We start from the raw sequence: 23,489 nt of genomic DNA, 5'->3' as shown, positions 1-23,489 counted from the left end.
TCTAAAAATAATCACGTTACTGTCCATTAATAATTACAGCTTATTGCAGCCATAGTTTTACTATTTCAACACACACGACGACTTGTAAGGCTACCGGAGAAGCCTTAATAATAATAATAATAATAATAATAATAATAATAATAATAATAATAATAATAATAATGATGATGATGATGATGATGATGATGATGATGATGATAAAGAGCGAAATTTGAGAAACAAAAGTGAGCTTCTTACCAGAGTTTCGTGAGCACAGAGCTAACTGAGCTTTGTGGCTATAAAGAGAAAAACTTTCTAATATTTCTCCATCCTGCGTGTTTGTACTTGAGCCTCACTAAGGTGGAAATGAGTGATTCCGTCGGTGTTTGAGCTGTTTACAGATCACCTGCTGCTTCCCTGCGCAGGCTAAACTCAGCGACCTGATCTAAATCTGACCCCGTTCACTCACTTCTACCTTCAAGTTAGATCAGCGCGCAGACTTCACAGCACGAGCTTCTGCACCGATCAACACCGTCAAATAAACCTCGTCACCGTCTGTGGAGGTGTTCGTCTGATAGAAACGTTACTGCCCTCCGGCGGTAACAGGCATCTATTACAACACTGCAATTAATACAGTCAAGTGATAAAATATAAATAAAAGTTATAATTATATTAAAAGCAAATTAATGTACAGGTCTGGATTCACCACTGGTTTGATTATTAAAAACAACTCGAATACTAATATAATCCATATTTATTAACAGCTTTAGGTGGAGCAGAAACCTTGCTGCCCTTAAAACTTTAAAAAGTATTCATTAGTAAAAATGACATTCATAATATGTCAAGTAGTTTGCTAAAGCAGCATCTGATGTCACAAAATAATGTAGTTTGTCAGTGTAAACAAACAACATAGATAAAAAATAAATAAAATAAAGGCTCAGTGGGGTTTGTTTGCCGTACTTCTGCCCGCAGTCGGTTTGTGAAAAGAAGTTACGGCTATATGTTATTGTTAACTGCATTAAATTTTTGGTAACATTTACTAATACTTGTTTTTACCTCGCTGACTCAGTACTAACTTTGAATTTGTTTAGCATCACGGCAGTAAAATGGATAAGAAACAAAAAATAAATGATGTTTTTTAAAAGATGGTTCAAATATATGCTGTGACTGTGTTGCAATAAAGAAAGGGTAAATAATTTTTAAAAGTAAAAATAAAAACACAAAAAAGTATAAAAGACTAAAATTACAATGAATGTGACATGAAGCTGTTTACAAAAGAGGTTTTTTGTTTGTTTTTGCTTTTTTCTTTTTACAAAAGACTAAAACACTTTTAAAGGCAGAAAATAAAAATGATCGGTGAGCTACGGTATAATCTTGTGACATTACTCACAGATGAAAGCACACACAGTATGAAAATAACCACCATAGTTGACATGGAGTTGTATTCATCAGCCTTTTGGTTGAATCTCATTCCGCTATGACAAACGTATGTGAGCTATGGGATGTTCAGACCATGTTTGAAGTCAGAGAGGAATCAATGAAATGGAAGTAGATGGTAAAATGAAGAGGATGAAAATGCAGCGCTGGGATGTTTGATTTCTCATTTTTACCTTGGAGGGAGCTGTGGCTGAACTAACAGGAGCGTAACCACACAGAAACTGGCAGAAGCAGCACACAGACATGCAAATGCAAACAAAGAGACACACAGGGAGGGAAGACAAAGAAGTCAGACATGTTATTTTGGGCTGGACTTCAAAGAGAAACATGCAAGTAAACAACAGCATGCAGGAGAAGAACAGCTCAGAAAAACTTTCTGCAGTTCTCAAATTAACGTGTCACTCAGTCAGGAGGTTCCTAGATGGGGTACCGCTGCATTCAGGGACCCAGAGAGCATACTCGCTGTTATCAGAGTTGCCAGGTTTGTGGTTTTCCCACAGCATCTAAATACTGTCTACATCTGATCTGAAAAGTAAATGTAAATTTAGTAACACAAATCGTAAAGTGGACGTCTTCGGTTTTTTCCATCCTTGGGTTCTCATAGCTCAAACAAATCCTTATTTTTGATATAGTGGGTCTTGATTATGGCTGCCTTCTTCTCATTGGTTGACCCTTACAAAAAGCAGGTGGGTGGGGCCTATGTGCCTAGTATAAGACATCAGGGCCTGTTTATTTGAAACTCTAGTCATGTCTAGTCATGTAACAGTATGACAGAAATAAGGGAAAGCAGGATCTGCTTTGAACAAGTTAGTAAGTTATTAATTCTGCAAATTGTTACACTAACAAACACAGAGAAACACAACCTGCTGTAATGCTTCCAATCTCAGCATCCACCAATCAAGTGTTTAGTTTAAGTTCCAGTTCAGGGCCTGGTTGGTGATAGTTCTGGTGTGGTCACACAGGCCTGACAATGGTCTTCTAGTTAATTTCCTTAATACATGTTTGTGTGTGTGTGTGTGTGTGTGTGTGTGTGTGTGTGTGTGTGTGTGTGTGTGTGTGTGTGTTACCATAGCTACGTCAGCCTGGAAGATTTGTTTGATGAACTTGTTTTTGGAGGAGTGAACCAGCTGAATGATGTCGCCATACAAAGTGTCCCTGTTCTTCTCCAGGAAACCTGCAGGACACACACAAGTCAACATCTTAGAAACATCAAAGGTTTAAACATTGCTAATTTGACTTTACGACATTTATTTGTCAGTGGTGATTACAATGTATTTGTAGAAGTTTAAAGGAGTTTAAAAAAATTATAATAATTGTACAAGATCTGACATAAAAATATTCATGAAAAAGACATAAAAGATTAAATTTATGATTTCCTGAGAACTGACATGTGGATCTATAGAAATGTGTAATTTGGGCCCAAATCCAGTGAAGAAACTTTCAGTTATAAGTTTCAGTAATAGGTTTGACATCAATCAGAAGAAATGTTTTCAGCTCTGACTTAGTAAAACATTTTTAAGTGGAAGTGGTGCTTCCATGCTGTTATTTCTATTTCAGCGTGTTTTAAATACACACTCCGGCTAATGGGATAAAGATCAAGACACATGGCTACAGGCAGCAAACATACAAAGCCCACAACTGCACACAATTTCAAGCAAACATCCATCCCGCATCAGTTTCAGGTTTAAACCAGTGACTCGTGTGACTCTGCATGAAATTGACCTTTGAATATGAACCACTAAAGTCATAAACAGAAGGTTTAAAGAGCAGGTTGGTGGAGCTTTGATGCCCACAGCCAGAGCTGTGCGCTATCACTTTGATATAGACTAGAAAAACATGGTCAGGTGCGTTACTTGTACATACACTGAGCTCATTAGGTGAAACTTTGGTCAAAGAATTTAAATGCAGGATTTTAGGCTGTATGTCGTTTTGGTAGTTTTATTTAGCCAGAGATCAGAAAACCATCCTGACTGGCTTCATAAAATCTCTTTTACTGTACATTCAAACAACGGGAAAGTTGTAGTAACTGCATCTTTTAGTGATGTGGTGTGTGTGAAGTGACTCTGACCTCTTGTTTCATAGTAAACCACTCCAGCAAAGTGTTGGATGCCAAACTGAGTCTCATAGTTGTTCTTTGGAGGGATGTAGTTTGTGTTGAGTTTATGCTGAAAGTTCAGCTTGTTGAGCATGGTGGTGTCTGTGCCCTGCAGGAGACAGGCAGGAAAATGTGAGAGTTTAGTTTAAAAAACAAGGCTTCGAGTCTTTAGGCCACTTGGCGGCAGCAGAAACAAGCTGTGAACAAGCTGCTGACACCTTATTGACTAAAATCTTCCACACACTGTTTGTTGGAGTTGTAGTGAAAACAGTGTCCAGCACGCTGTGATTCAGTGGGTTTGCTCCACTGCTTAGGCTGCTATGCCTCAGGATGCTTTACATTTAAAAACAAATTTAAAACCTGGTAAAAAACAAAAGGTTTTTAGTTTCTATGGATAGTTTCCCCGTTTATATGAGCTGTAAAGTGGATGATTCTTGTTAAAAAAAAAAAATAGATCTATTGTTATTTTAACTGCCAAGTGTGCAGTTTGCTGTGTTTAATGGAAATATCTGACAGATAACCATTCAACAGACTTAATTTTCATTATTGTGTTACATCAAGAAGGCAAAATACAGTGTTGTTCCATCTGTGAATGTAAAGCCAGTGTTTTGTGCGCCATTTTTTCACTGATCTCCTCCAAGTCTTAGCCAAGTTAAACAAATGTGTCCTAATATGTGGTGGTAAAGTTCCCCAGCATCTATGTCGTCATCATTTTCATACAATATAAATAACTCATTTGGGCCAACATTAAAATCTATTCCTCTATTAATCTATATTAATTTTACTGACAGTAGTTGTAGGCTCCATGTCACCACTATGTTACAGATCCAGGAAGTCAAACAGGAAACGGGAGATTTCCAAATCTTTTTATATTAGGTGGGTTTTGAAATTTGACAAGTTGATGGAAATTAGGTCTATTGGAAGGTCGGTCTGGTTTACAATAATTAGGACATCATGAACTTTTGTGTTTATGTTTTATGTGTGGGAACTCTTCTATAGAAAAATGTCACCTGTGTGAGTGAACTGAGAACCGCATACATGGTTGGTTCCTGTGGGAGGAGCTTAAGGTGTCCAGTCCGCTTCATGCCACACTTGATAGCCAGGTTTCCTTACATTCTTCAAAACGCAGACTCCATGAACCAATAGAAGCTGTCACAGTAGCCATGTTTCTGCTCAGTTTGTAAGGAGCACAGTGTTTCTGCTTCTCTTGTCCCGAGAGCTGTACAACAGTTGTGTAGCATCTTTTATCTGCAGTTGTACTTTTGTTCAGATGGCAAATGTAAGTCAAGTTTACTGTTTTTTTAAATGCTTCTGGTGTCCTTCAGCTCCTGCAGAGAATTTCTGGTTCTTTGGTTGCTAAATGCTCCACTGCTGGTGCACGTATACCGTCATCATTACAGAACTGAACTTTGGGGAATCAAAGACCAGGTGACACAAATATGGGAGCGCATACCTTCGGAAATTTGCTCTCCTCGTCGATGAGTGAGATGATGTTCATGGGTTTGATGGCGATCATGTCCAGAGCGTCCTGGTTGTCTGTGAACTCAATGTGCTGCCAGTTGATGTTCTCCAGGTTGTATTCCTCCTGCTCTAGCTTGAACACATGACGCACGAAGAACTGCTGCAGGTTCTCGTTGGCAAAGTTTATGCACAGCTGCTCGAAGCTGCAGGAACGAGGACGAGAAGTGACGGAAAAGCTGACAGAATATTTCAGTTAAACTCAATTCAATATGTAGTGATGCCAGTGGGTTTCACAAAATAAATACATAAACAATGCCACAGGCATAAGAACAAACTTTTTAAATTTGGTATTTAATAAAAATCATACAGGGTATAAAATGTGTGCCAGTTTCAACAGAAAGTACTTGTTAGCATCTCTCATTAGCTATAACACAATACATGTGGTTTTTTTCATGCATTCATGGTGCTCATTTAGAGGCAGGTCACATGGGTGTGGGCGGTGATATTTAAAGCTATTAGTGAGCACCTCACCTGAAGACCAGGAGGGCAAAGGGTGCATATGAATGCCTCTGTGGACGTTACACTTCACTCACAAGGGATTTGTAGCTGGCTTTGGAAACCCCTCAGAACAAAGTTTTAGTGGGTAGGGTGGACAGCATCACTATGTGAGAGTTAGTGTGTAATGTACCTGTTTACTGTGAAGTTTTCAAAGCCAAAGATGTCCAGGAGTCCGATGGAGCGTCTGAGCGCTTTGGGCTGAGATGACGGAGGCTTATAAATGGCTGCATTGATCTTTTCCACGATCCACACAAACAAGCGACCGTAAATACCCTGCGCGTACACACAGACAAAGTCACAGTTCAACACATTAAAGGTCCCCAATGAAGGATTTGATCTCTAGTAGAGATATTATGTGCATGTTGATCACTGTCTCAGTCTCATTCCACTTCTTGGTGGAAATGCAAAAATATGTAGGAAGAGGCAGTGAAGAAGACCATTATTCTGCAAACCTGCAGGTCGAAATGAAGGTAAACATGGCAGGATGTAAGATACTTAAAGTGTTTGAATGGCTCTGAAAATGTGTTGAAGGAAAGGAAATACAATGAAAAGGTTCACACCAGAGTCTGTGTTGGACAATCTCAATATATTCTCTTTTATCATCTCTGCTACGTGGGGCTTTTAACCCCTTTAGTTCATTAACTTAAATGAATAAAGTGTGATAATTATGAGCTGTACCTTAACAAAAGCGTCCCGTACATCCAGAGCTTGTTCCATGCTGAGAGGGGTGGAGACCGTCTCTCCTCTGGTGATGAGTGTTCGGCTGGTCAGACAGTTCATCAGATCCTTAACATCCACCTTAACACACAGAGACACATAAACACAGGAGCTCCTCAATGAATCTCCAAAACATCCAATCAAATTTAAGGTTTTGAAGTACTGTGAAATAATAGCATAAAACTGCTTTTATTAACACCTGAATGGAGGTTTGATTTGAGTGTCACTGAACAGTGAGTATAGCATGTGAACCTGTAAGACCTGTAAGTGATCGATTGTCTGTTGTTGTTGATTTATTTATTGTTTGCTACTAGTGGGCAGTATATATGTCGCATGTTTATTTTGTAACAGTACCTAACAGTTTGCTTTTTTTTAATAACACTTGTGATGCAGTGTAGAAGATCAGAAGCAGGATGTTCGATATGGGATTTTTAAGTTCAGATAACACAGTGACATTGATCTTCTGCTAAATTAGACTAAAAGAGAGAAGGGTGGGTAGATAATGTGTTTGAGCACAATGGGATCTTTAAATTAGGGTGAAACTGCTGGCCAATTCTACTATTATTTATTTTCTATCATATATATACTGTTGCAGTGGTGGATGATCATATTAAACTTGACCAAAGTTTTTAAATAATGAAGGCAGTGGACGTAGGTACAAAACTATGGGTGCGAATATAGAAGTCCCGCCCACTTGTTGCCCATACATCTGTGTATGAGGGGCATCTAATCAAAAGAAGGAGGGGCAAGAAAAGCAAAACAGGATGAAAGAGGATGAAAAGGTGTGTGTGTGTGTGTCACCTCTAATAGTGTGGCAGAAGTAGTGAGATGAGGGCTCCGCACCACCTCACAGGCATCAAGGTTGTCATAGGTGCGTGCTGAAAGGTCAAAGATCAACAGAGTGTCTAAAGAAGTTTTCTTTATAAATAAAATTAAAATCACAGATAATTTTTACGAGGTGTTAATTATGTCTGTACTTGTGTGGACTGCAAGGACTGGACACTAAGAACAATACTCATAAGGAAACATGGCTACAGGAAGCTAAACACAGCGGACGAGTAAACAGTAAATTCCTTTTCTGGTAATATTTTTCACTTTACCCTCGTATCTCAGGTTTCCCATGTGCAGTATAGCAGCCAGCAGCTTAGAAATCTCCCAGTTCTCCTTGTCAGTGAACATCAGCACCTGAGCAAACAGACCCAAGCAACAATCATTACCTTTCAGTGTCTTTCAAATATAAGATGATAAAAACAGTATGTTGGTGATATTTAAATAGTTGAATACACAATATTAACTTTAGGTAAAGCAGCACACACGTTAGTACCTTCATTGCAGAGCGGATGTTGGAGTACTCCTTCATATCATTTCTGCCATCACAAACGGTACAGTTACCCTGCAAAGAGACGGAGGGATGGATGGGGATCACAACAAAGTCTTTGTCTTTTCATTATTTATTTACTTTTTTTTAATCCTATTTTTATTTGATATAATCTCTGTTTTCCTGATTGGCATGATCCCCTAATAAGAGACTATTCAACAGCTGTAAAGATCAAAGCTCCTCTTGACCGATAAGGCAACTGATCAGCCAATTACGCAGCGTGAGACAGTAACTCACGATGGTCAGGTAGGTGTAGTCTGTGGCTTTGCTCAGCCCCAGTTTCTTCTTCTCATCGACAGTCATTCCCTTCAGCATACAGTAGAAGATGTGGTAGTTTCTCTCATCGTAGGCCTGTAGAGAGAGGAGAAAAGTCAAATCAGTGTTACACCACTACATATTATAAAAGATAAGGTAAGGCTTTGCAGACTGCAGGGATTAATTCATCATAAGATAGAACTGACTTTTGGCTATTTTGTTTTACTTTAATTCAACAGAATGACGTTTTTTATGTCACAGTTAGTTACTGAGAAAATGCTCAGGAGTTTAACTTTGAGCTGATCAGCTTCGGACTTACCTGTCGACAGACTCGGGATTTCTCCAGCAGGTACTGCTCTATCTTGGCTCCTTCTATGGCTCCTCGCTTGTTGAAATGGATGTCAATGTATTTCCCAAAACGAGATGAGTTGTCATTGCGAATCGTTTTGGCGTTTCCAAAGGCTGGAAAGAAAAACAGAAAACACCAACAATTTCTGTCAAGGTTTGATTGCCCACTGGGAATCTTAATGGAGACTCTTTAGGAATTATCTTCTTTCTTGGGTGTAAATGTTTTCACTGTGTGTTTTCAGTAGATTCACTGAAATATGAGAGGAGACCCAGACATGTGAGCATGTAGCGTGGTGTGTTGTTTCATGATCGTCTTTCTCTCAGGTGAGACATTCACGCAATGCTGGATTGAAGTGTAAATGACGCCTTCTTTGCACTCACAGTGCACTGCACATACGTAATAGGTTGCCTGCTTTTATCATGACGGCTATAAAGTAGATTGGCTTATGCACAAAGAATCACCAGGTCACATTTTATTATTTTGCCCAACATTTAAGCCAAAGTAGAGTTGATTTTTGATCACAACGAATGGCTAACTGGCAAAGAATTGACCAGAGATGTTGAACGACGTCTTAATCTTGCTAATTTGGTTTCATCTTATAAGTAATTCCTGCTGATTTAATTAACAATTAAATGGAGGTAGATGTTTCATGTGACATGTCCTGTCACTGCACTGCTGCAGACCTCTATCTTACAGTGTTTTGCTCTTCTGATCATTTTGAATTTTGTTATAATACATCCAGTAAATCTTATCTGAAGCTTTAACTTTCAGGTAAAGCTTAAAATTGTATTAATGAAGAATATTTTTTAATGAAGTAATGTACATGTTTAAAAATAACTTTGGTAGTCAGCACAGTCTCAGTCTGTGCTGTTGGGTAGTTGTAAAACCTTCAGCTGCAAGATTACTGAACTAACATGTCTCTGTTACAACTGTGAGAGAATAAACGTAAATGCTGAGTGAATCCACATCATCATCTGTGAGTTTGTCTACTTCATAGAGATTTTCTTCCAGATAATGAGTTAAAGCTCACTTTTCTGTGTGTGTGTGTGTGTGTGTGCGTGCGCGCGTGTGTATGTGTTACCTTCTAGTATAGGGTTTGCCTCCAGGACCTGCTGCTCTATCCAGGAGTGTTGACCACTGATGGCCGCCAGAAACTGAAGGATCAGTTTGGTGCTTTCTGTTTTTCCTGCTCCAGATTCACCACTATCAAACCAAAACAACAGCAAGAAAATGTGATCATGTTTAAGAAAGACCAACGATTTTAAGAGGTTGTTTATCATTTTAAAGTTTCTGATGATTCTACGAGATCTTCAGCACCTACATTTTTATCAGTTTCTTACTTTTCTTGTTTTTTCTTCTTTTAACCACAAATTTTAATAATTTGATAAAAAAAATAAATAAAAATTAGATATCTGACTGACTGACAAACCTTTTGGTCTGCACGGTTAAAACTCACATCCTTGCTGTATGATTGCTGGTTTGTATTTGAGCCACCTGCAGTCTGAACTTTTCCTAACCTGATGATACAGCACTGGTCGCGGTTGTTCCTCTGCATGTTGAAGTAACAGTTGTCAGCAATGGCAAATATATGAGGTGGCATTTCACCGATCTTCTTGTTGGTGTAGAGGCGGATCTGGTCAGCCGTGTAGATGGGCAGCAGCTGGTAAGGATTGACAGCCACAAGGATGGAGCCTGTGTACGTCTGTACAGAAAAAACGAGGATGAACCAAATTATGTTTTGGGTTTTTTTTAGGTCACAAAAAAATGTCACGTGGCTGTCTGTTGTCGAAAGGATCGAGCAACAATCCGGTGCCGGTTAGCGGGTACATGAGCTGACACAGGTCGCGTAGCTCAGATGTTGAAGGATGACAATGAGAACGTATCATTGTTCGCCATAAGAGAACAGAAAGCCATGTTGGAAACATGGTGCAGCTCTCAGTTTGGTTACTGTTAAGCCAAAGTGAGTTACTATAGTCCCTACGCCAACATGACACATCCATCTATAGTGCATATAAGAAAAGAAGTCCCATCAAATACATGATGTCTACTGAAACGTGCAGCAAACACGCTGTATACTGTGATCGAGGCCATGCAGCGTGCATTAAATCCATGCAGTGGGTGCATATCCTTGTATATTTTTTAGCCTTTGTCTATGCTTGGGTTTCAGGGGCTGACTTACCCTGCCACCACAGTTTGTCTTCAGTAGAAACAGGAACAAATAAAGGAGGGTAACAAACAGAGGTAATGAGAAAATAAAGCAAGGAAGGTATTATGATGACAGGAGAGGAGTGAGAAAATAGTGACAGAGAGTTAAAAGAGTAAGGTGACGAATAAAGTGTTAAAAAGCTGCTTAAACAGACAGAACATATAGCAGTAGGGTCAAAATAAATGAGATATAGCAAATTCAATATAAAAATGAGGTTTGTATTAAACTTTAAACCCTCATTTCTGATTAATATCTAACTGGAGAACTGAACACAGATTCACTGTTCTTAAGTACATATGCGATAAAGTTTAATTCAATTCAGTTTTATTTATATAGCACCAAATCACAGCGACAGTTGCCTTAAGACACTTTCTGTTGTAAAGTCAAAACGCTGCAATAATACAGAGTAACCCCAATAATCAGATAAACCTCTATGAGCGAGCACTTGACGGCAGTGGGAAGAAAAAACTCTCTTTTAACAGGAAAAAACTTCCAGCAGAACCAGGCTCAGCGAGGGGCATCTGCTGCGACCCATTGGGGATGAGGGGATTAAAATTAGGTTTAGTGTAAAGTAATGTAAATAATCAAATAAAAAATTAAAAAAAGACTGTTTTAGTGCAGAAGAGCAAATATTTGTTACTCTGTGTAGAAAAATCTTTTTAAACAGTATTAAAGGGATTAAACATGAAGGTATTTCTATTGTTGGAGTTCCATCCATCCAGCAGGATGAGGGTTACAAGTGTGAAGTTACAAGTGTGAATGATTTAGTTTGTACTCTACATAGTTGTTGGTAGAGTTTCTTTAATGAGCAGAATTAGGCTTTTCATATTTAAGCATTGCTTCTGCCTGAGCCTGCTCAGTCACTCCTTGGTTCCAAGTACTGATTACAGTTTCTAATATATCAAACACTACTTCCTGCCACAGTCCAAAGACACACAGTTTGAGTCAAGTTGTAAGTGTAATGTAATTGTGAAGAGTAGCCATAATGGTGAGGAACTGGGAGCCTGTCCAGGGTAAACTAGATTCAGTAGGCTCAGCCCTGCAGTAATCGCTGCAGTAATACTCACATATATAAGTTTTTCTCTGTATCTGATGAGCAGGTTACGGAGGATACCAGCTTCATTGAGGTCTCCCAAGCGAATCATGTCTTCCACCCCGTGGATGGAGGTGGGATGCATTGGCTTGATGTTGGTGGCATTTTGGGGGGAGATCCAGTGCTCCTGAAGGAGGATGGGAAGTTAAGTTGAGAAAGCACATTGGAAATTCAGGACATTTTTGATCCTAAACAAACCATTTTTAATGATCTCAACGGTCACATGGTGTCTGTGATTAGTGTTAGACACTGACATGCTTCCCAAGACATGTTCTTTAAAAAACAAGTTTTATTTGTATGTAAGTGCTTACATTTCCTTCATCGTCCACCACTTGGATCTGTCCGGAGTCACAGAGTTTGACCACTGCGCCGATCGGCACCTCAAACTCCCGACCAGTCTTCAGGTCCAACCAGACATAGTCACCCTGAAAGGAAGTCAGACAGTCAAACAGTCAAACCGAAATCAGGATGTTAGGATTTTGGGAGTTAAATAATTCAGCATCAGAGTAACAGAGTAAGTATCAAGGTCAGAGTAACAGCAATGTCAGATCACATGAGAAATCAGCCAGAAGCAGAAAGAAACCGTGAAGCAGCATTGACAAAAAAGTGCGTTAATATGTGAACTCATCATGAAAAACAATATTTTTCATCAAAACCTAGAACCAGCTCATTGTCTGAAGAAATCAGACAGTAGGTTAAATAATTCCTCAAAGCCTTTCGAAACAAATCTTGCCACACAGCAGAAATACTTAAATGTCCTTGAAACTTTTATTTTAAAGGCTATGAAGACAGAAAACCTGCATTTATAAAATGAAAAGTAAAATCGAATAATACAGTTTAAAAAATCTGCTGATTTCGGCCCAAAATAAAGCCATAAAAAGCTTTTCCCCCTAGAAGTTAGAACTTCTACCTTCATCTCTGTGTTACAGGATTCTGTACGTGAACTTAAATGATGGTTTCTTTAAGAACTGTTTCTCTTTAATAATGTGTCTTATATACCTTTACTCTACACTTGACTGGCTTTTAATACAGTACCTGCAGCAGACTGACAATCCTTGCTTTGCTTTGAGGGTTTCTGTCTGACCTTTAATCAGTTCCAGACTTTTCTAGTAGGTTACCACTAGACCCAGTTTTTAGGTTTAATACAATTTACATAAAGATTTTATGTTAAGCCAGTAATCTAAAATTACTGCAGTCAAAATTTCACAAAAATTCATTGCAGCCATTTAAAATGGTACTCAGTAGTTTGTACGGCCTACAGAAGCTTGCATGCCTGATAACATCGGGGCATGTTCCTAATGAGACAATAGATGGTGTCCTAGAATCTCTTCCCAGATCTTGACCTCAGATCAGGGCATCGCTGAGCTGCTGGACAGTCTGAGGTGCAACCTGGCAGGGTTGGATGGACCAAAACATAACGTCTCACTCAGCTGGATATAAGTCAGCTGAGCGTGGCTCCTCCTCAGTGGTATCAGATCCTCCATCCTCCATGTGCTGCCTGCATACTCTCACCACATGAGGCGTATCGTGCACCAGGAGGAACCTGGGACCCACTACAGCAGCGTAGGGTCTGACAGTGAGTCCAGGGACTTCATCCTGATACCTGATGGCAGTCACGGTGATATTGCCTAGCGTGTAGTGTCTGTGTGTCCGTCCATGGATATACCTCCCCAGGCCATCACTGACCCAATACCAAACCAGTCGTGCTGAATGATTTTACAGCTATCCTAATGTTCTCCACAGCTTCTCCAGACCCTTTCATGTCTGTCACACGTGCTCGGGACGACCCTGCTCTCATCTGTGAAAAGCACAGGGCTCCAGTGGTGGACCTACCAATACTGGTATTCTATGGAAAATGCCAGGCGGGCTTCACGGTGTTGAGCAGTGAGCACAGAGCCCACTACAGGACGATGGGCCCTCAGGTCTCATGAGTTTTGTTTCTGATTGCGTGGTCAGAGACATTCACACAAATGGCCTGTAGCTCTGCCAGTGCTCATCCTTTTCCTCCTGTCACAAAGGACCTTATACTGGTCCCGCTGATGGCTTAAGGACCTTCTGCGGTCCTGTCCAGCTCTCTTAGAGTAACTCCCTGTCTCCTGGAATCTCCTCCATGCACGTGAGACTGTGCTGGGTGATGCAGCTAACCTACTGGGGGGGCACTTGTAAAGTTGTTCCTATTTTGGGGGTTGTGTCATCGTTGTCTTTCAGCATTAACAATCCCCTTAACTGACCAGCTCAATGCTCACGAAGTTTAACTGAAGCTTACTCTGACTAAAAATTATTCCCTTAGTGTGTTGAGCAGTGTATAACACTATGAGGTCTTTAAGATACTATTGATGGGGCCTTAAAATTCATCTCTTTGTACATGAGCAGGGGATTTTAAATTAAATTGAAGAATGAAGAGAAGCTCAAATGGGAAGCATGAGTAAAAGAAGTATACACACATAAACAGCCATGTTAAAAACGTAAACACATATGATCTCTTCAGATGACCCATGAGTCAAAAGTGACCCAGAACAGAAAACCATGCATAATTATTTTAACACACAGTTCTGCAGTATTACATCAGCATTCTTCTCATGTATAAGAAAAAAGGCACACGTAAATATCAAAACAGGGAGCAACACAAATGCTACAGATACAAGCCATATAATTATGACTCATGAGACTTAAGACACAAGCAGTGTCAGCATACCGGCAGCAGAGTGCTGTGTTTCATCACAGTGTTGACGTTGCGTATCAGCGCCCATTTGGCCTGATCCTTCTCATAAAGCTCCACATAATCCCGACGCTTGAACATCTTCACGTGCACAGTGAAAACTTACTTACAAGCACGTTCACAGTTATATCCAGAGGTAACGGTTTAGAGGCGACACCCACAAGTATGAGAGGAAATGTTTCGAAACTGTTCAGATGTTCATTGAATTTTAGTTTCTTGCAAAATTCTCCAAAATCTTCAATGTTTAACAAATGAAATTCCTCCCAGATCACAGGCACACATCACCTGTGTTTGTCTTCACCGGGTTTATCTAAAAAAAAAAAAAAAATGTTGGGGTCGTGGGGAAAAATAATTCCAAGAAAAACAGGTCGAGTATCAGTCCTCTTACAGTCAAACAGCTCTGCCCAGACCAGGGTCCTGTTTTCTGACCTTGCTGGATGTAAAATCTTCAATAAAGAAATCAATTTGAAAATGTGCAGTAAGTTTCCACTGTAACATTTTGGGACCAACAATCCTCCTGCTCTCTCGCTCTCTCCCAGACTCTCTACATCACATTTTGTTAACCCATCCCCTGCTGCCCATGGCAACCAGGTGTCACTTCCTCCTCAGGTGTGTCCTATGGTGTTGGATTTCTGCCTAGATAAGCCCACTGCAGACTCCTACTGTCATAAATACTCTGTAGTCACCACAGGATGCATCACATAAGTAAAATAATGGCCTTTCACTTTCAGCTTAAATTTGAGAGGAGGGTAGAATTTGGTCATTTCAGATGCTGTCATGGTCCTGAGTCGGTGACCCAGTGTTTTTGAATTATTAATAGTCTTTGCTTTCATTATTATTTAGAATTTCTAGTCTCTTGGTTTCTGTGCCTCCCCTGTGTTTCACGTTTTGTTACTCTTGTTTCCGTGTTTTGTTCCGTCTGTTCCCCTAACCAGTCATGCTCCATGTCTGCGTGTCTAGCCTTGGCTGTATCCCAATTCAGGGGCCGCATCCTTCGGAGGACCCAGCCTTCGGCGTCTATGTGGGGCTTGTCCTCCGAAGACCGAGAAGGCTGGAAGTGTGAGGCTGTGAAATTGGACGGTCTAGCCTTGAGATTTGCATCACCAGCTGTCTCGGTGGAGTTTAATAAACTCAGCCATCTACTCCTTGCTCACTAAAATATATCAGGACACTGGAGTAAATTCTCGACCATCTCACACTTCTGTTTAATCAGTTTTCTGTTTGACGTTTATTCAGCCGTGTGAAAACTGTAACTTTAATCTCAGCCAAACCGATTTACTCAGGAACAAATGAAACACTGAAAAAAGCCAAACTAGCATTTTTAAGTTATCTAAGTGACTTATATATCATGTTTAACCTGAGTAGCGAAGGACTGCGCAGGGTCTGAAAACAATGTGCCGGGAGTCCAGTGTTCTCGCCGGCTCGAGTGAGCCTTGACCACCCAGTCAGCTATCGAGCTGGTGGGTAACATGTAATATGTGATGTCTTGATAAATCAAGCAGATATTTGAAGTTTACAAACTTACTTTCTTGAAAAAATCTTAAAAGTTTATTTTGTGACCCAGAAAGAGTAATATTTCAAACTCTTTAGTCGTGCTCCTCCGCCATTGCTGCATTTGAAAAGTATTTTTATATTATTATAAAAATATTATATATAATAATTTAAATAAAAAAGTATTGAAAATAGTAATAAGAGTAATATTAAAACTAAGTATCTGCCGCCATTTGCTGGACCACGCTATGAATTCTGGGATAGGTTGGGCCACGAAGGATACACCCAACCCCCCCTGAAATTCGGCGAAATGAAGAATGGGTCGGCCGCATTTGGAGCAGCCTCCTAATTGGGACAGCCTCTGTCGCCCGGCTGTGACATAATCAGCCAAACCAAAACTGATTAAAAGTTTGCACATAAATAAATGACGAGTGAAACTTGCCCAACCACAAAGAAACTCGTTGAAAAGAGATCTGATGGGCTTTGAGATTTGTCTATAATGTTAAAGGTAAAAAGTAGCTTTTGAGTTGTAGGAAAAAATGTCTCTTTGCATCTAAATTTGGTGAAAATGAAATGACTTACTGTTCCAGACTTACTCCAGAGAACAACATCTTTGCAAACGTCAGATTAAAGCCAGACCTTTCTCAATGTGAGCCAACGCTGCTAACTGCTTCATCACTGCACTGCATCAGTATGTGGGATCAAAATGTTTTTACTGTCCAGAGGCTTGTACAAATAAAATATCTGAACGGACTGGCATAAACTTTGATATGAATAATAATCTGTCCTAAATGACCCACTGACCCAGACTTTTTCAGTTTTGAGTGGATGGGTGGAAAATTTAATTAGCAGCAACTTTAAAACATCCTGTCGGCCATTATTATTGTTTTTGCCGGTTTTCATATTGGTTTGTTTATCTTCTTCGTCTCCAACTACAGAAGAATGCCAGCCGTGTTCAGTATGAGACGTGAGCTCTGACTCAGGGGTGAGTGTGTCACCATGAATAGCTGTTTGAGTGTGCGTTACATATAAGTCACTTTAATTAAGTAACTACTCCGTCTAGCCAACTGAGCCACCTGAACATTACACCACCAAGCATCTGTCACACACACACACACACACACACACACACACACACACACACACACACACACACACACAGAGGCTATGACACAGTCAGGAGGAGTGAGAGAGACCACATGCTGAATTATTTAACACAGAGGATCTGTTTGGTGTCTGTCTGTCTCTTAGTTTATATTTCTTGTTGTGTGCCGCTCTCTTTCACTCCAGCACTGAGATCAGAGAGCTTTTCCACAGATGAGTTTGTTACTTGAACAGAAGTCAAATTACACGACTACAAACAAAGTTTAGTAAATATTATTTCTCATATGCATAGACTAACATAAACATTTTTTCTTTAAGCATATATTTTTTTAAAAAAAATTCCTAAATAGAGCGATTTTAAAGACATTTTGCAGCCAATTTCAGCATTTGCATTGCATTTCTATTTCTCCATGAATCTGAATACTTCCTGCATCTCTGTAACACAGTATAATGAAGTTATCTGATGCATCTATTCCAATGTCTCATCATGGTGATTCTGAAAGTGTTGGGAGACTCATTTTCTTTGTGACTGTTAAATGACTGTTAATGTTTCGACATCACATATGTGAAGCATATATGGGCGATCGTGGCTCAAGAGTTGGGAGTTCGCCTTGTAATCGGAAGGTTGCCGGTTCGAGCCCCGGCTTGGACAGTCTCGGTCGTTGTGTCCTTGGGCAAGACACTTCACCCGTTGCCTACTGGTGGTGGTCAGAGGATCTGGTGGCGCCAGTGTCCAGCAGCCTCGCCTCTGTCAGTGCGCCCCAGGGTGGCTGTAGCTACAATGTAGCTGCCATCACCTGTGTGTGAATGGGTGGGATGACTGGATGTGTAAAGCGCTTTGGGGTCCTTAGGGACTAGTAAAGCGCTATATAAATACAGACCATTTACTAAGCTATGAAATGTTTTTAAAGAACTATAAGATGAGACAGATTTCTTCCTTGAGTTTGTCCTTTTAGCTCCGCTTCTTCAGGTAAAAGCATTTTAGGTGATCTGTATATATTGTGCTATTCCTAATATCTTAACATATTGTATTGTTAAATAGTCTAGTCTGTTTTTGTTAATGTTACTGTACTGGAGCTACTGTAATTCTACTGATTCTGATTAACCTTTAAAGGGTAAGATGTCTGTGAAGGTTCTCAGTCATCCAGGTCATCGTAGTCAAAGGAGCTTGCAAAGAAAAGCATCTGGACTTCTTTAAGTTACTTGAAGACGTTTCACCTCTCATCCGAGAAGCTTCTTCAGTTCTAAGGTCAAATGGTGGAGAGTCCCAGATATAAACCTAGTGGGAGTATCCCCCCACAGAGGGACAAAAGGACCCCCTGATGATCCTCTAATCGCCTGAGCCAAGGTGTGAAAGCGGGTGTGGGTCCCAATCAGCCAGAGTTTCGGGTGTGTTCATTGTGAAACCTGGCCCCACCTTATCATGCGAATTCCTGAGGTCAGATGGCCCAGGATGTGAGTGGGCGTTAAGGCGTCTGGGAAGGGATCTCAAAACTGGATTATAGATGGCAGAGAGTTGGTGTCGTAAACCCCCGCCTCTGTTCAAAGATGGTCGCTCACAGTGGACATAGATGGCTTCTTTCACTCCTCTTTCAAACCATCTGTCCTCTCTGTCCAAAATGTGAACATTGGCATCCTCGAAAGAGTGTCCTTTATCCTTAAGATGCAGATGGACTGCTGAGTCTTGTCCTGTGGAGGTGGCTCTTCTGTGTTGTGCCATGCGCTTGTGAAGTGGCTGTTTGGTCTCTCCAATGTAGAGGTCTGGGCATTTCTCGCTGCACTGTACAGCATACACCACATTGTTAAGTCTGTGTTTTGGCGTTTTGTCTTTCGGGTGAACCAGTTTTTGTCTGAGCGTGTTGCTGGGTCTGAAATGCACCGGGATGTCATGCTTGGAGAAAACTCTCCTAAGTTTTTCTGATACACCGGCTACATAGGGGATGACAATGTTGTTGCGTCTGTCCTTCTTATCCTCCCTCGCTGGTGTCTGGTCTTCTTTTCTGTGCCTCTTTGCTGACTTTAAGAACGCCCATTTAGGATAGCCGCACGTTTTGAGTGCTTCCTTTACATGTGTGTGTTCCTTCTTTTTTCCTTCAGGCTTAGAGGGAACATGTTCTGCCCGGTGGTGTAGGGTCCTAATTACTCCAAGTTTGTGTTCCAAAGGGTGATGGGAGTCAAAGAGGAGGTACTGGTCCGTGTGTGTGGGCTTCCGGTAAACTTCGATGTTGAGTTTGCCGTTCTCTTCAATGTGCACAGCGCAGTCCAGGAAAGGCAAACAGTTGTCCTTTGTGTCTTCCCTGGTGAACTTGATGTTTTTATCCACAGCGTTAATGTGCGCAGTGAAGGATTCCACTTCTTGTGTCTTGATTTTGACCCAGGTGTCGTCCACATATCTGTACCAGTGGCTGGGTACTCTTCCTTTGAAAGAGCCAAGAGCCTTCCTTTCCACTTCCTCCATGTAAAGGTTGGCTACAATAGGTGACACGGGGGAGCCCATGGCACAGCCATGTTTTTGTCTGTAAAAGCCTTCGTTGTATTTGAAATATGTAGTGGTGAGGCAGAGGTCTAACAGTGTGCAAATCTGATCGGGTGTGAAGTTGGTCCTGTCCTCCAAGGAGCTGTCTTCTTGTAGTCGTTTTCTGACAGTCTCCACGGCCTCCGTGGTGGGTATGCAAGTGAAGAGAGAGACTACATCAAAGGACACCATGGTTTCATCTGGGTCCAGGTTTCACCTTTAAAGGGTAATCTTCCCAGGATATGTATTTGATCTGGTTTAAAGTAAAGGCACATAGAAGGCAAGAAAATCCAACCATCCATTTTCTTCTGCTGGTCAAACTCAGATTGTGGTGGTGCTGAGCCTATCACAGCTGTCATAGGTGTCACAGGTGGGCTACACCCTGCACAGGTCATCAGTGTGTCACAGGGCTAACAAGACGTCATGCTCACATTTACACTTACAGCCAGTTCAGAGTCACCAGTTCACCTAACAAGCATTTATTTGGGCTAATGGAAGAAACTGGAGTACCCACAGGAAACCTATGCAGGCACATGGACATGTACAGAACTCCACAGAGAAAGACCCCACCCAGGCAGTGACTCCTTACTGCAGTGGTTTATACATTTGCCTAACAAGTGAAACACAAATAACTTGGCAGCTGCTCAAAAAACTCCCAAAATCAAATATGTGGATCTACCTGCTGAGGTAAACAGGGAATGGTTTGAAGTCTGGCGGTACTTTACATAATCTGAACGTCCCATTTAAATACCAAAACCAACAATTCCTCAAACCTGGCTCACACTGGCCTGTTGCCCAGTGTGAGCTGGGACAGGCTCAAATAGGCCCTGTAACCATGTTTCAGGACAGTATTCCCCCCACGGCAACCCCCAGTCTCACATTAACAGCTTTATATAGAAGTCATTCAGAGATCAATGAAGCCCCCAGGTCAACTAACCAGACAGCAAATGGGGACATGACCCACTGAACAGCACCGGGAAGCTCGTGTGACCAACCAGGATATAAAACTCTGTGAGCCACACACTTCATTCTGCACAGTGTTAATACTATAGTAATCTCAGACATACAGTTTTCAAGGTTTCACACTGACACCCCACTCAAAGCTTCTGTTTACAAGAAGCAACCAGTCAGAACAAAACTGTCTTAAAGGGAGAAGGAGGGAAGCTTGTTTCAGACAGAATAAACTGAGAGCCTTAAAAATGCATAGAAATTATTATTTTGAACTGTGAATCATGCAAAGCTACTTTAGAAGAGTCAAAAAATAAAAACACAGCGCAGAAAATGAGCAAAATAACTTGATTTAAGGTGCTTTAAGGAGGTCTGCAGGTTTAGAAGAAACCATTATATTTATAGAGAGCATCTTTTCTGTGCTTTTTCAGTTGAGGGGAAGTTAGAATCAGGCAGTCCCATATGGAAAAGATATATATAAATCTTATAAAGTTTGTATCTGTCTTGTGTGAAACTTGTATGAAAGCATACAAGAGTGAAAACAGATGTAAGATTCCTTGAAAAATTATAGAAATGAAACTTGTATGTTTTGGATACTTACTAAAACAATATATGAAAGTGGCCACTTTCATGAGTAAATCATATAAGCCTTATATGATTCACTATAGGAAGTAGGCCACATCTGATGCAAGTGTTTTATAAGTTTTGTCTATTTCTTTTCCATATGGGGTAGTCTGGCCATCATAAGAAATAACATTAATTCAAGCAAAACATGTAAATTATTAGTACTTGTCTTCAAAGATGATTTAAAGACTGAAACTGTTGTCAAACTTGAGCTTCTACACAAACATGAAAAATATGCTTTGCCAAATGGGCCTAGTCTGCAGACACAGCAGCGCATTATGTCCTGCCAGTTCTGTACTTTTTCCAGTTTACATGAGACTGTAGAGTAAACTACAACTTTACTGATACAGAACACAGACTCATGAAAGGCACATACGCCCTGACGTCTCATTCTTTGGACAAACGTGACTGAGACGAGCCACACTGATGTAATGTCCATGCTGCCTGCGGTGGATGGGTGTGTGTCATCACCTCTTTCATCAGGTAAATAATTCAGGCCTGACATGAGCCAGGTACTCACTTGCAGCTGCTATGGTGTCTCCTGTGTGGAAAGGTAACAAAATGCAGATAGAGGCCTCTGGATGTCAACTATGAACCACGGTGTCCCCACGTACTACCCGTATGAAAACAGTTATTCCTGTTTCAAATGATAAACTATGAATGTACGTCATTCTGCTCCCCGTTCTTTTAATGGGGTTTAAATTTTGTAAGTGACTTTGTAACAATGCTTTTGGTAAATAACCCACATTTAGTCTTTTCCTTGAATAAAAATGCAAACAATAAAGAAACCCTGCCCGAGGATGCTGACTCCTGTCACACTTTATCCTCTAAACCACAAGATGTCATTTTATCCCGTCATTTATTGACTGATATGAAGCATAACATGGGGTTCCTTTCACAATAGAATTTTCCTTGACTTTTAGGGCAGCAAGCATTAAGTAGCTTTGATATCTGTTATTTGAAAATGTGTCTGATCAACAAATTAATGTCACAAAATCTCTTGTCAATGAGATTCTTAGTCTAAAGGCTCCGGCCAAGTCACAACTGTAACTTTTATGCGTCTTGTTACTTTTGAAGGTTCACTTCAAGTTACACAAACTGTTTCCAGAGTGTGTGAGTATCATCTCACCACTGCAGACTGCACAGCGTCCGTCTGAACCTCTTCTTCAGGTGAGTCTGCCCTCTGCTGGAGTTTTTGAACATTTTGGTACCAGTTAGTCTGAAACTGTAGCTGCAGGTTACGTTATTCAAATTGTCAACGCTGTCACTAGATCTCAGTCCAGTAGAGCACCTTTTGGGATGTGGTGGAATAGGAGACTCACATCGTGGACGTGCAGCTGACAAACATACAGCAACTGTGTGATGCTGTCATGTCAAAATACAGCAAAATCTCTGAAGAAGGTTTCCAGCTACTGGTCTATGTCATGAAGAATTAAAACAGTTCTAAAGGTAGGATGGAGTCAAATCAATGCTGGCAATATGTAACTAAAGAAGGCACTGAGTGTGTTTCTTTAAAACCTTATTTAACCATTAGGGGAACTTTTATGAATTAGAATATATTTTGTGAGAATTTCCTGGTCGATATTTGAGGCATTAACCTGGCATGATGTCAACAGAAGGAGAAACCAGAGCTCCTATAAACGATAACCTACATAGTGACATGCAAACTCTAGACTGAAGGGCCCTGCCCCAAACCTAGGACACTCTTAAGAGAACTTACACACGAAAACCACACACTGCCGATACAGCTAAAGAAGCCTCCTCACATTTTGATTATATGGGAATAAACCAACCTAAAGAGACATTCTGATCATTGCAGAAATCCTGAATAATCCAATAATTTAAGACAAAGGCGGACAAGACAGTTATTAAGTGAATATACAAGCAACAAATGCATTTACAGCTAATTTGCATTTAGATTGGAGTGACAAATCAAAGGTCACAGGATGAGATATGGTGATATGCTAATTGTGCCATAAAATCATAAACAGGCACTTCTTTTTGCATCAATGAACAAATAAAAACCCTCTGCAGCGAGCACACAGAGGAAATAATCTTTGAACAATAAATTCACAAGAAACATTCATGTTCAAAGAGCAATAACACAGCAAGTTTTTACACAGTGCAACTACAAATACTGAAACTGTGTGGCAAAAGCTTATAAACTCATATTCTCCCACAGACTGTGGATTATCCAGGTGCCACGGACAATCAGAAATGGAGGACAAGCTTGTTGTTGCCACCTGTGGGCAGCTGAGTGATTAAACTTTGATTTCCTGCAGAGACAGGACAAAAAAGGGGAGCTTAGATTCTGAATTCCAGGTTTTTTATTTGTACTTGTGAAGGAAGTGCTTAATATTAATATGTGATTGGAAACTTAACAAAAATAATTTTACAAAATTTAAATTGTTTAATGCCTTGCACCTTTGCACCTCCTACTGGCCTTGCAGTGACAGTGTAAGAGACTGTGCTGCCTGGGATCAACCATTCATTGTCTACAGCTGAGAAGCTGTGGATATGGTATGCCTCAGGTTGTTTTCAGAGGGACACCACTTCTTAT

The 23,489-nt window shown here is 40.5% G+C and overlaps 1 protein-coding gene across 6 annotated transcripts in view; it reads right to left on the bottom strand.

Moving 5' to 3' along the window:
- myo7aa (myosin VIIAa) overlaps positions 1-23,489 on the bottom strand; it is a 63,897-nt gene that overhangs the window by 29,392 nt on the left and 11,016 nt on the right. For 2 of the 6 annotated variants that reach the window (XM_084950811.1, XM_084950807.1), the window contains 16 exons: positions 11,840-11,953; positions 11,503-11,655; positions 10,409-10,426; positions 9,747-9,931; positions 9,311-9,432; positions 8,200-8,342; positions 7,863-7,976; positions 7,572-7,640; positions 7,348-7,432; positions 7,049-7,125; positions 6,209-6,328; positions 5,661-5,803; positions 4,965-5,175; positions 3,485-3,620; positions 2,484-2,590; positions 1,590-1,637 (listed from right to left, as the gene is read on the bottom strand). In XM_084950811.1, the coding sequence (XP_084806937.1) occupies positions 1,590-1,637; positions 2,484-2,590; positions 3,485-3,620; positions 4,965-5,175; positions 5,661-5,803; positions 6,209-6,328; positions 7,049-7,125; positions 7,348-7,432; positions 7,572-7,640; positions 7,863-7,976; positions 8,200-8,342; positions 9,311-9,432; positions 9,747-9,931; positions 10,409-10,426; positions 11,503-11,655; positions 11,840-11,953 (1,845 nt within the window). Of the gene's footprint in view, positions 1-1,589; positions 1,638-2,483; positions 2,591-3,484; positions 3,621-4,964; positions 5,176-5,660; positions 5,804-6,208; positions 6,329-7,048; positions 7,126-7,347; positions 7,433-7,571; positions 7,641-7,862; positions 7,977-8,199; positions 8,343-9,310; positions 9,433-9,746; positions 9,932-10,408; positions 10,427-11,502; positions 11,656-11,839; positions 11,954-14,223; positions 14,391-23,489 lie in introns of those variants that run through there. The other 4 variants (XM_084950812.1, XM_084950809.1, XM_084950808.1 and 1 more) reach the window with 4 other exon arrangements.

Source organism: Perissodus microlepis, chromosome 14 (genome assembly GCF_051167445.1).
Source record: "Perissodus microlepis isolate ML-2025 ecotype Zambia chromosome 14, ASM5116744v1, whole genome shotgun sequence".
NCBI classification, from domain to species: domain Eukaryota; kingdom Metazoa; phylum Chordata; class Actinopteri; order Cichliformes; family Cichlidae; genus Perissodus; species Perissodus microlepis.
The sequence above is the reverse complement of the archived record's forward strand: the minus strand, read 5'-3'. Positions and strand labels throughout refer to the sequence as shown.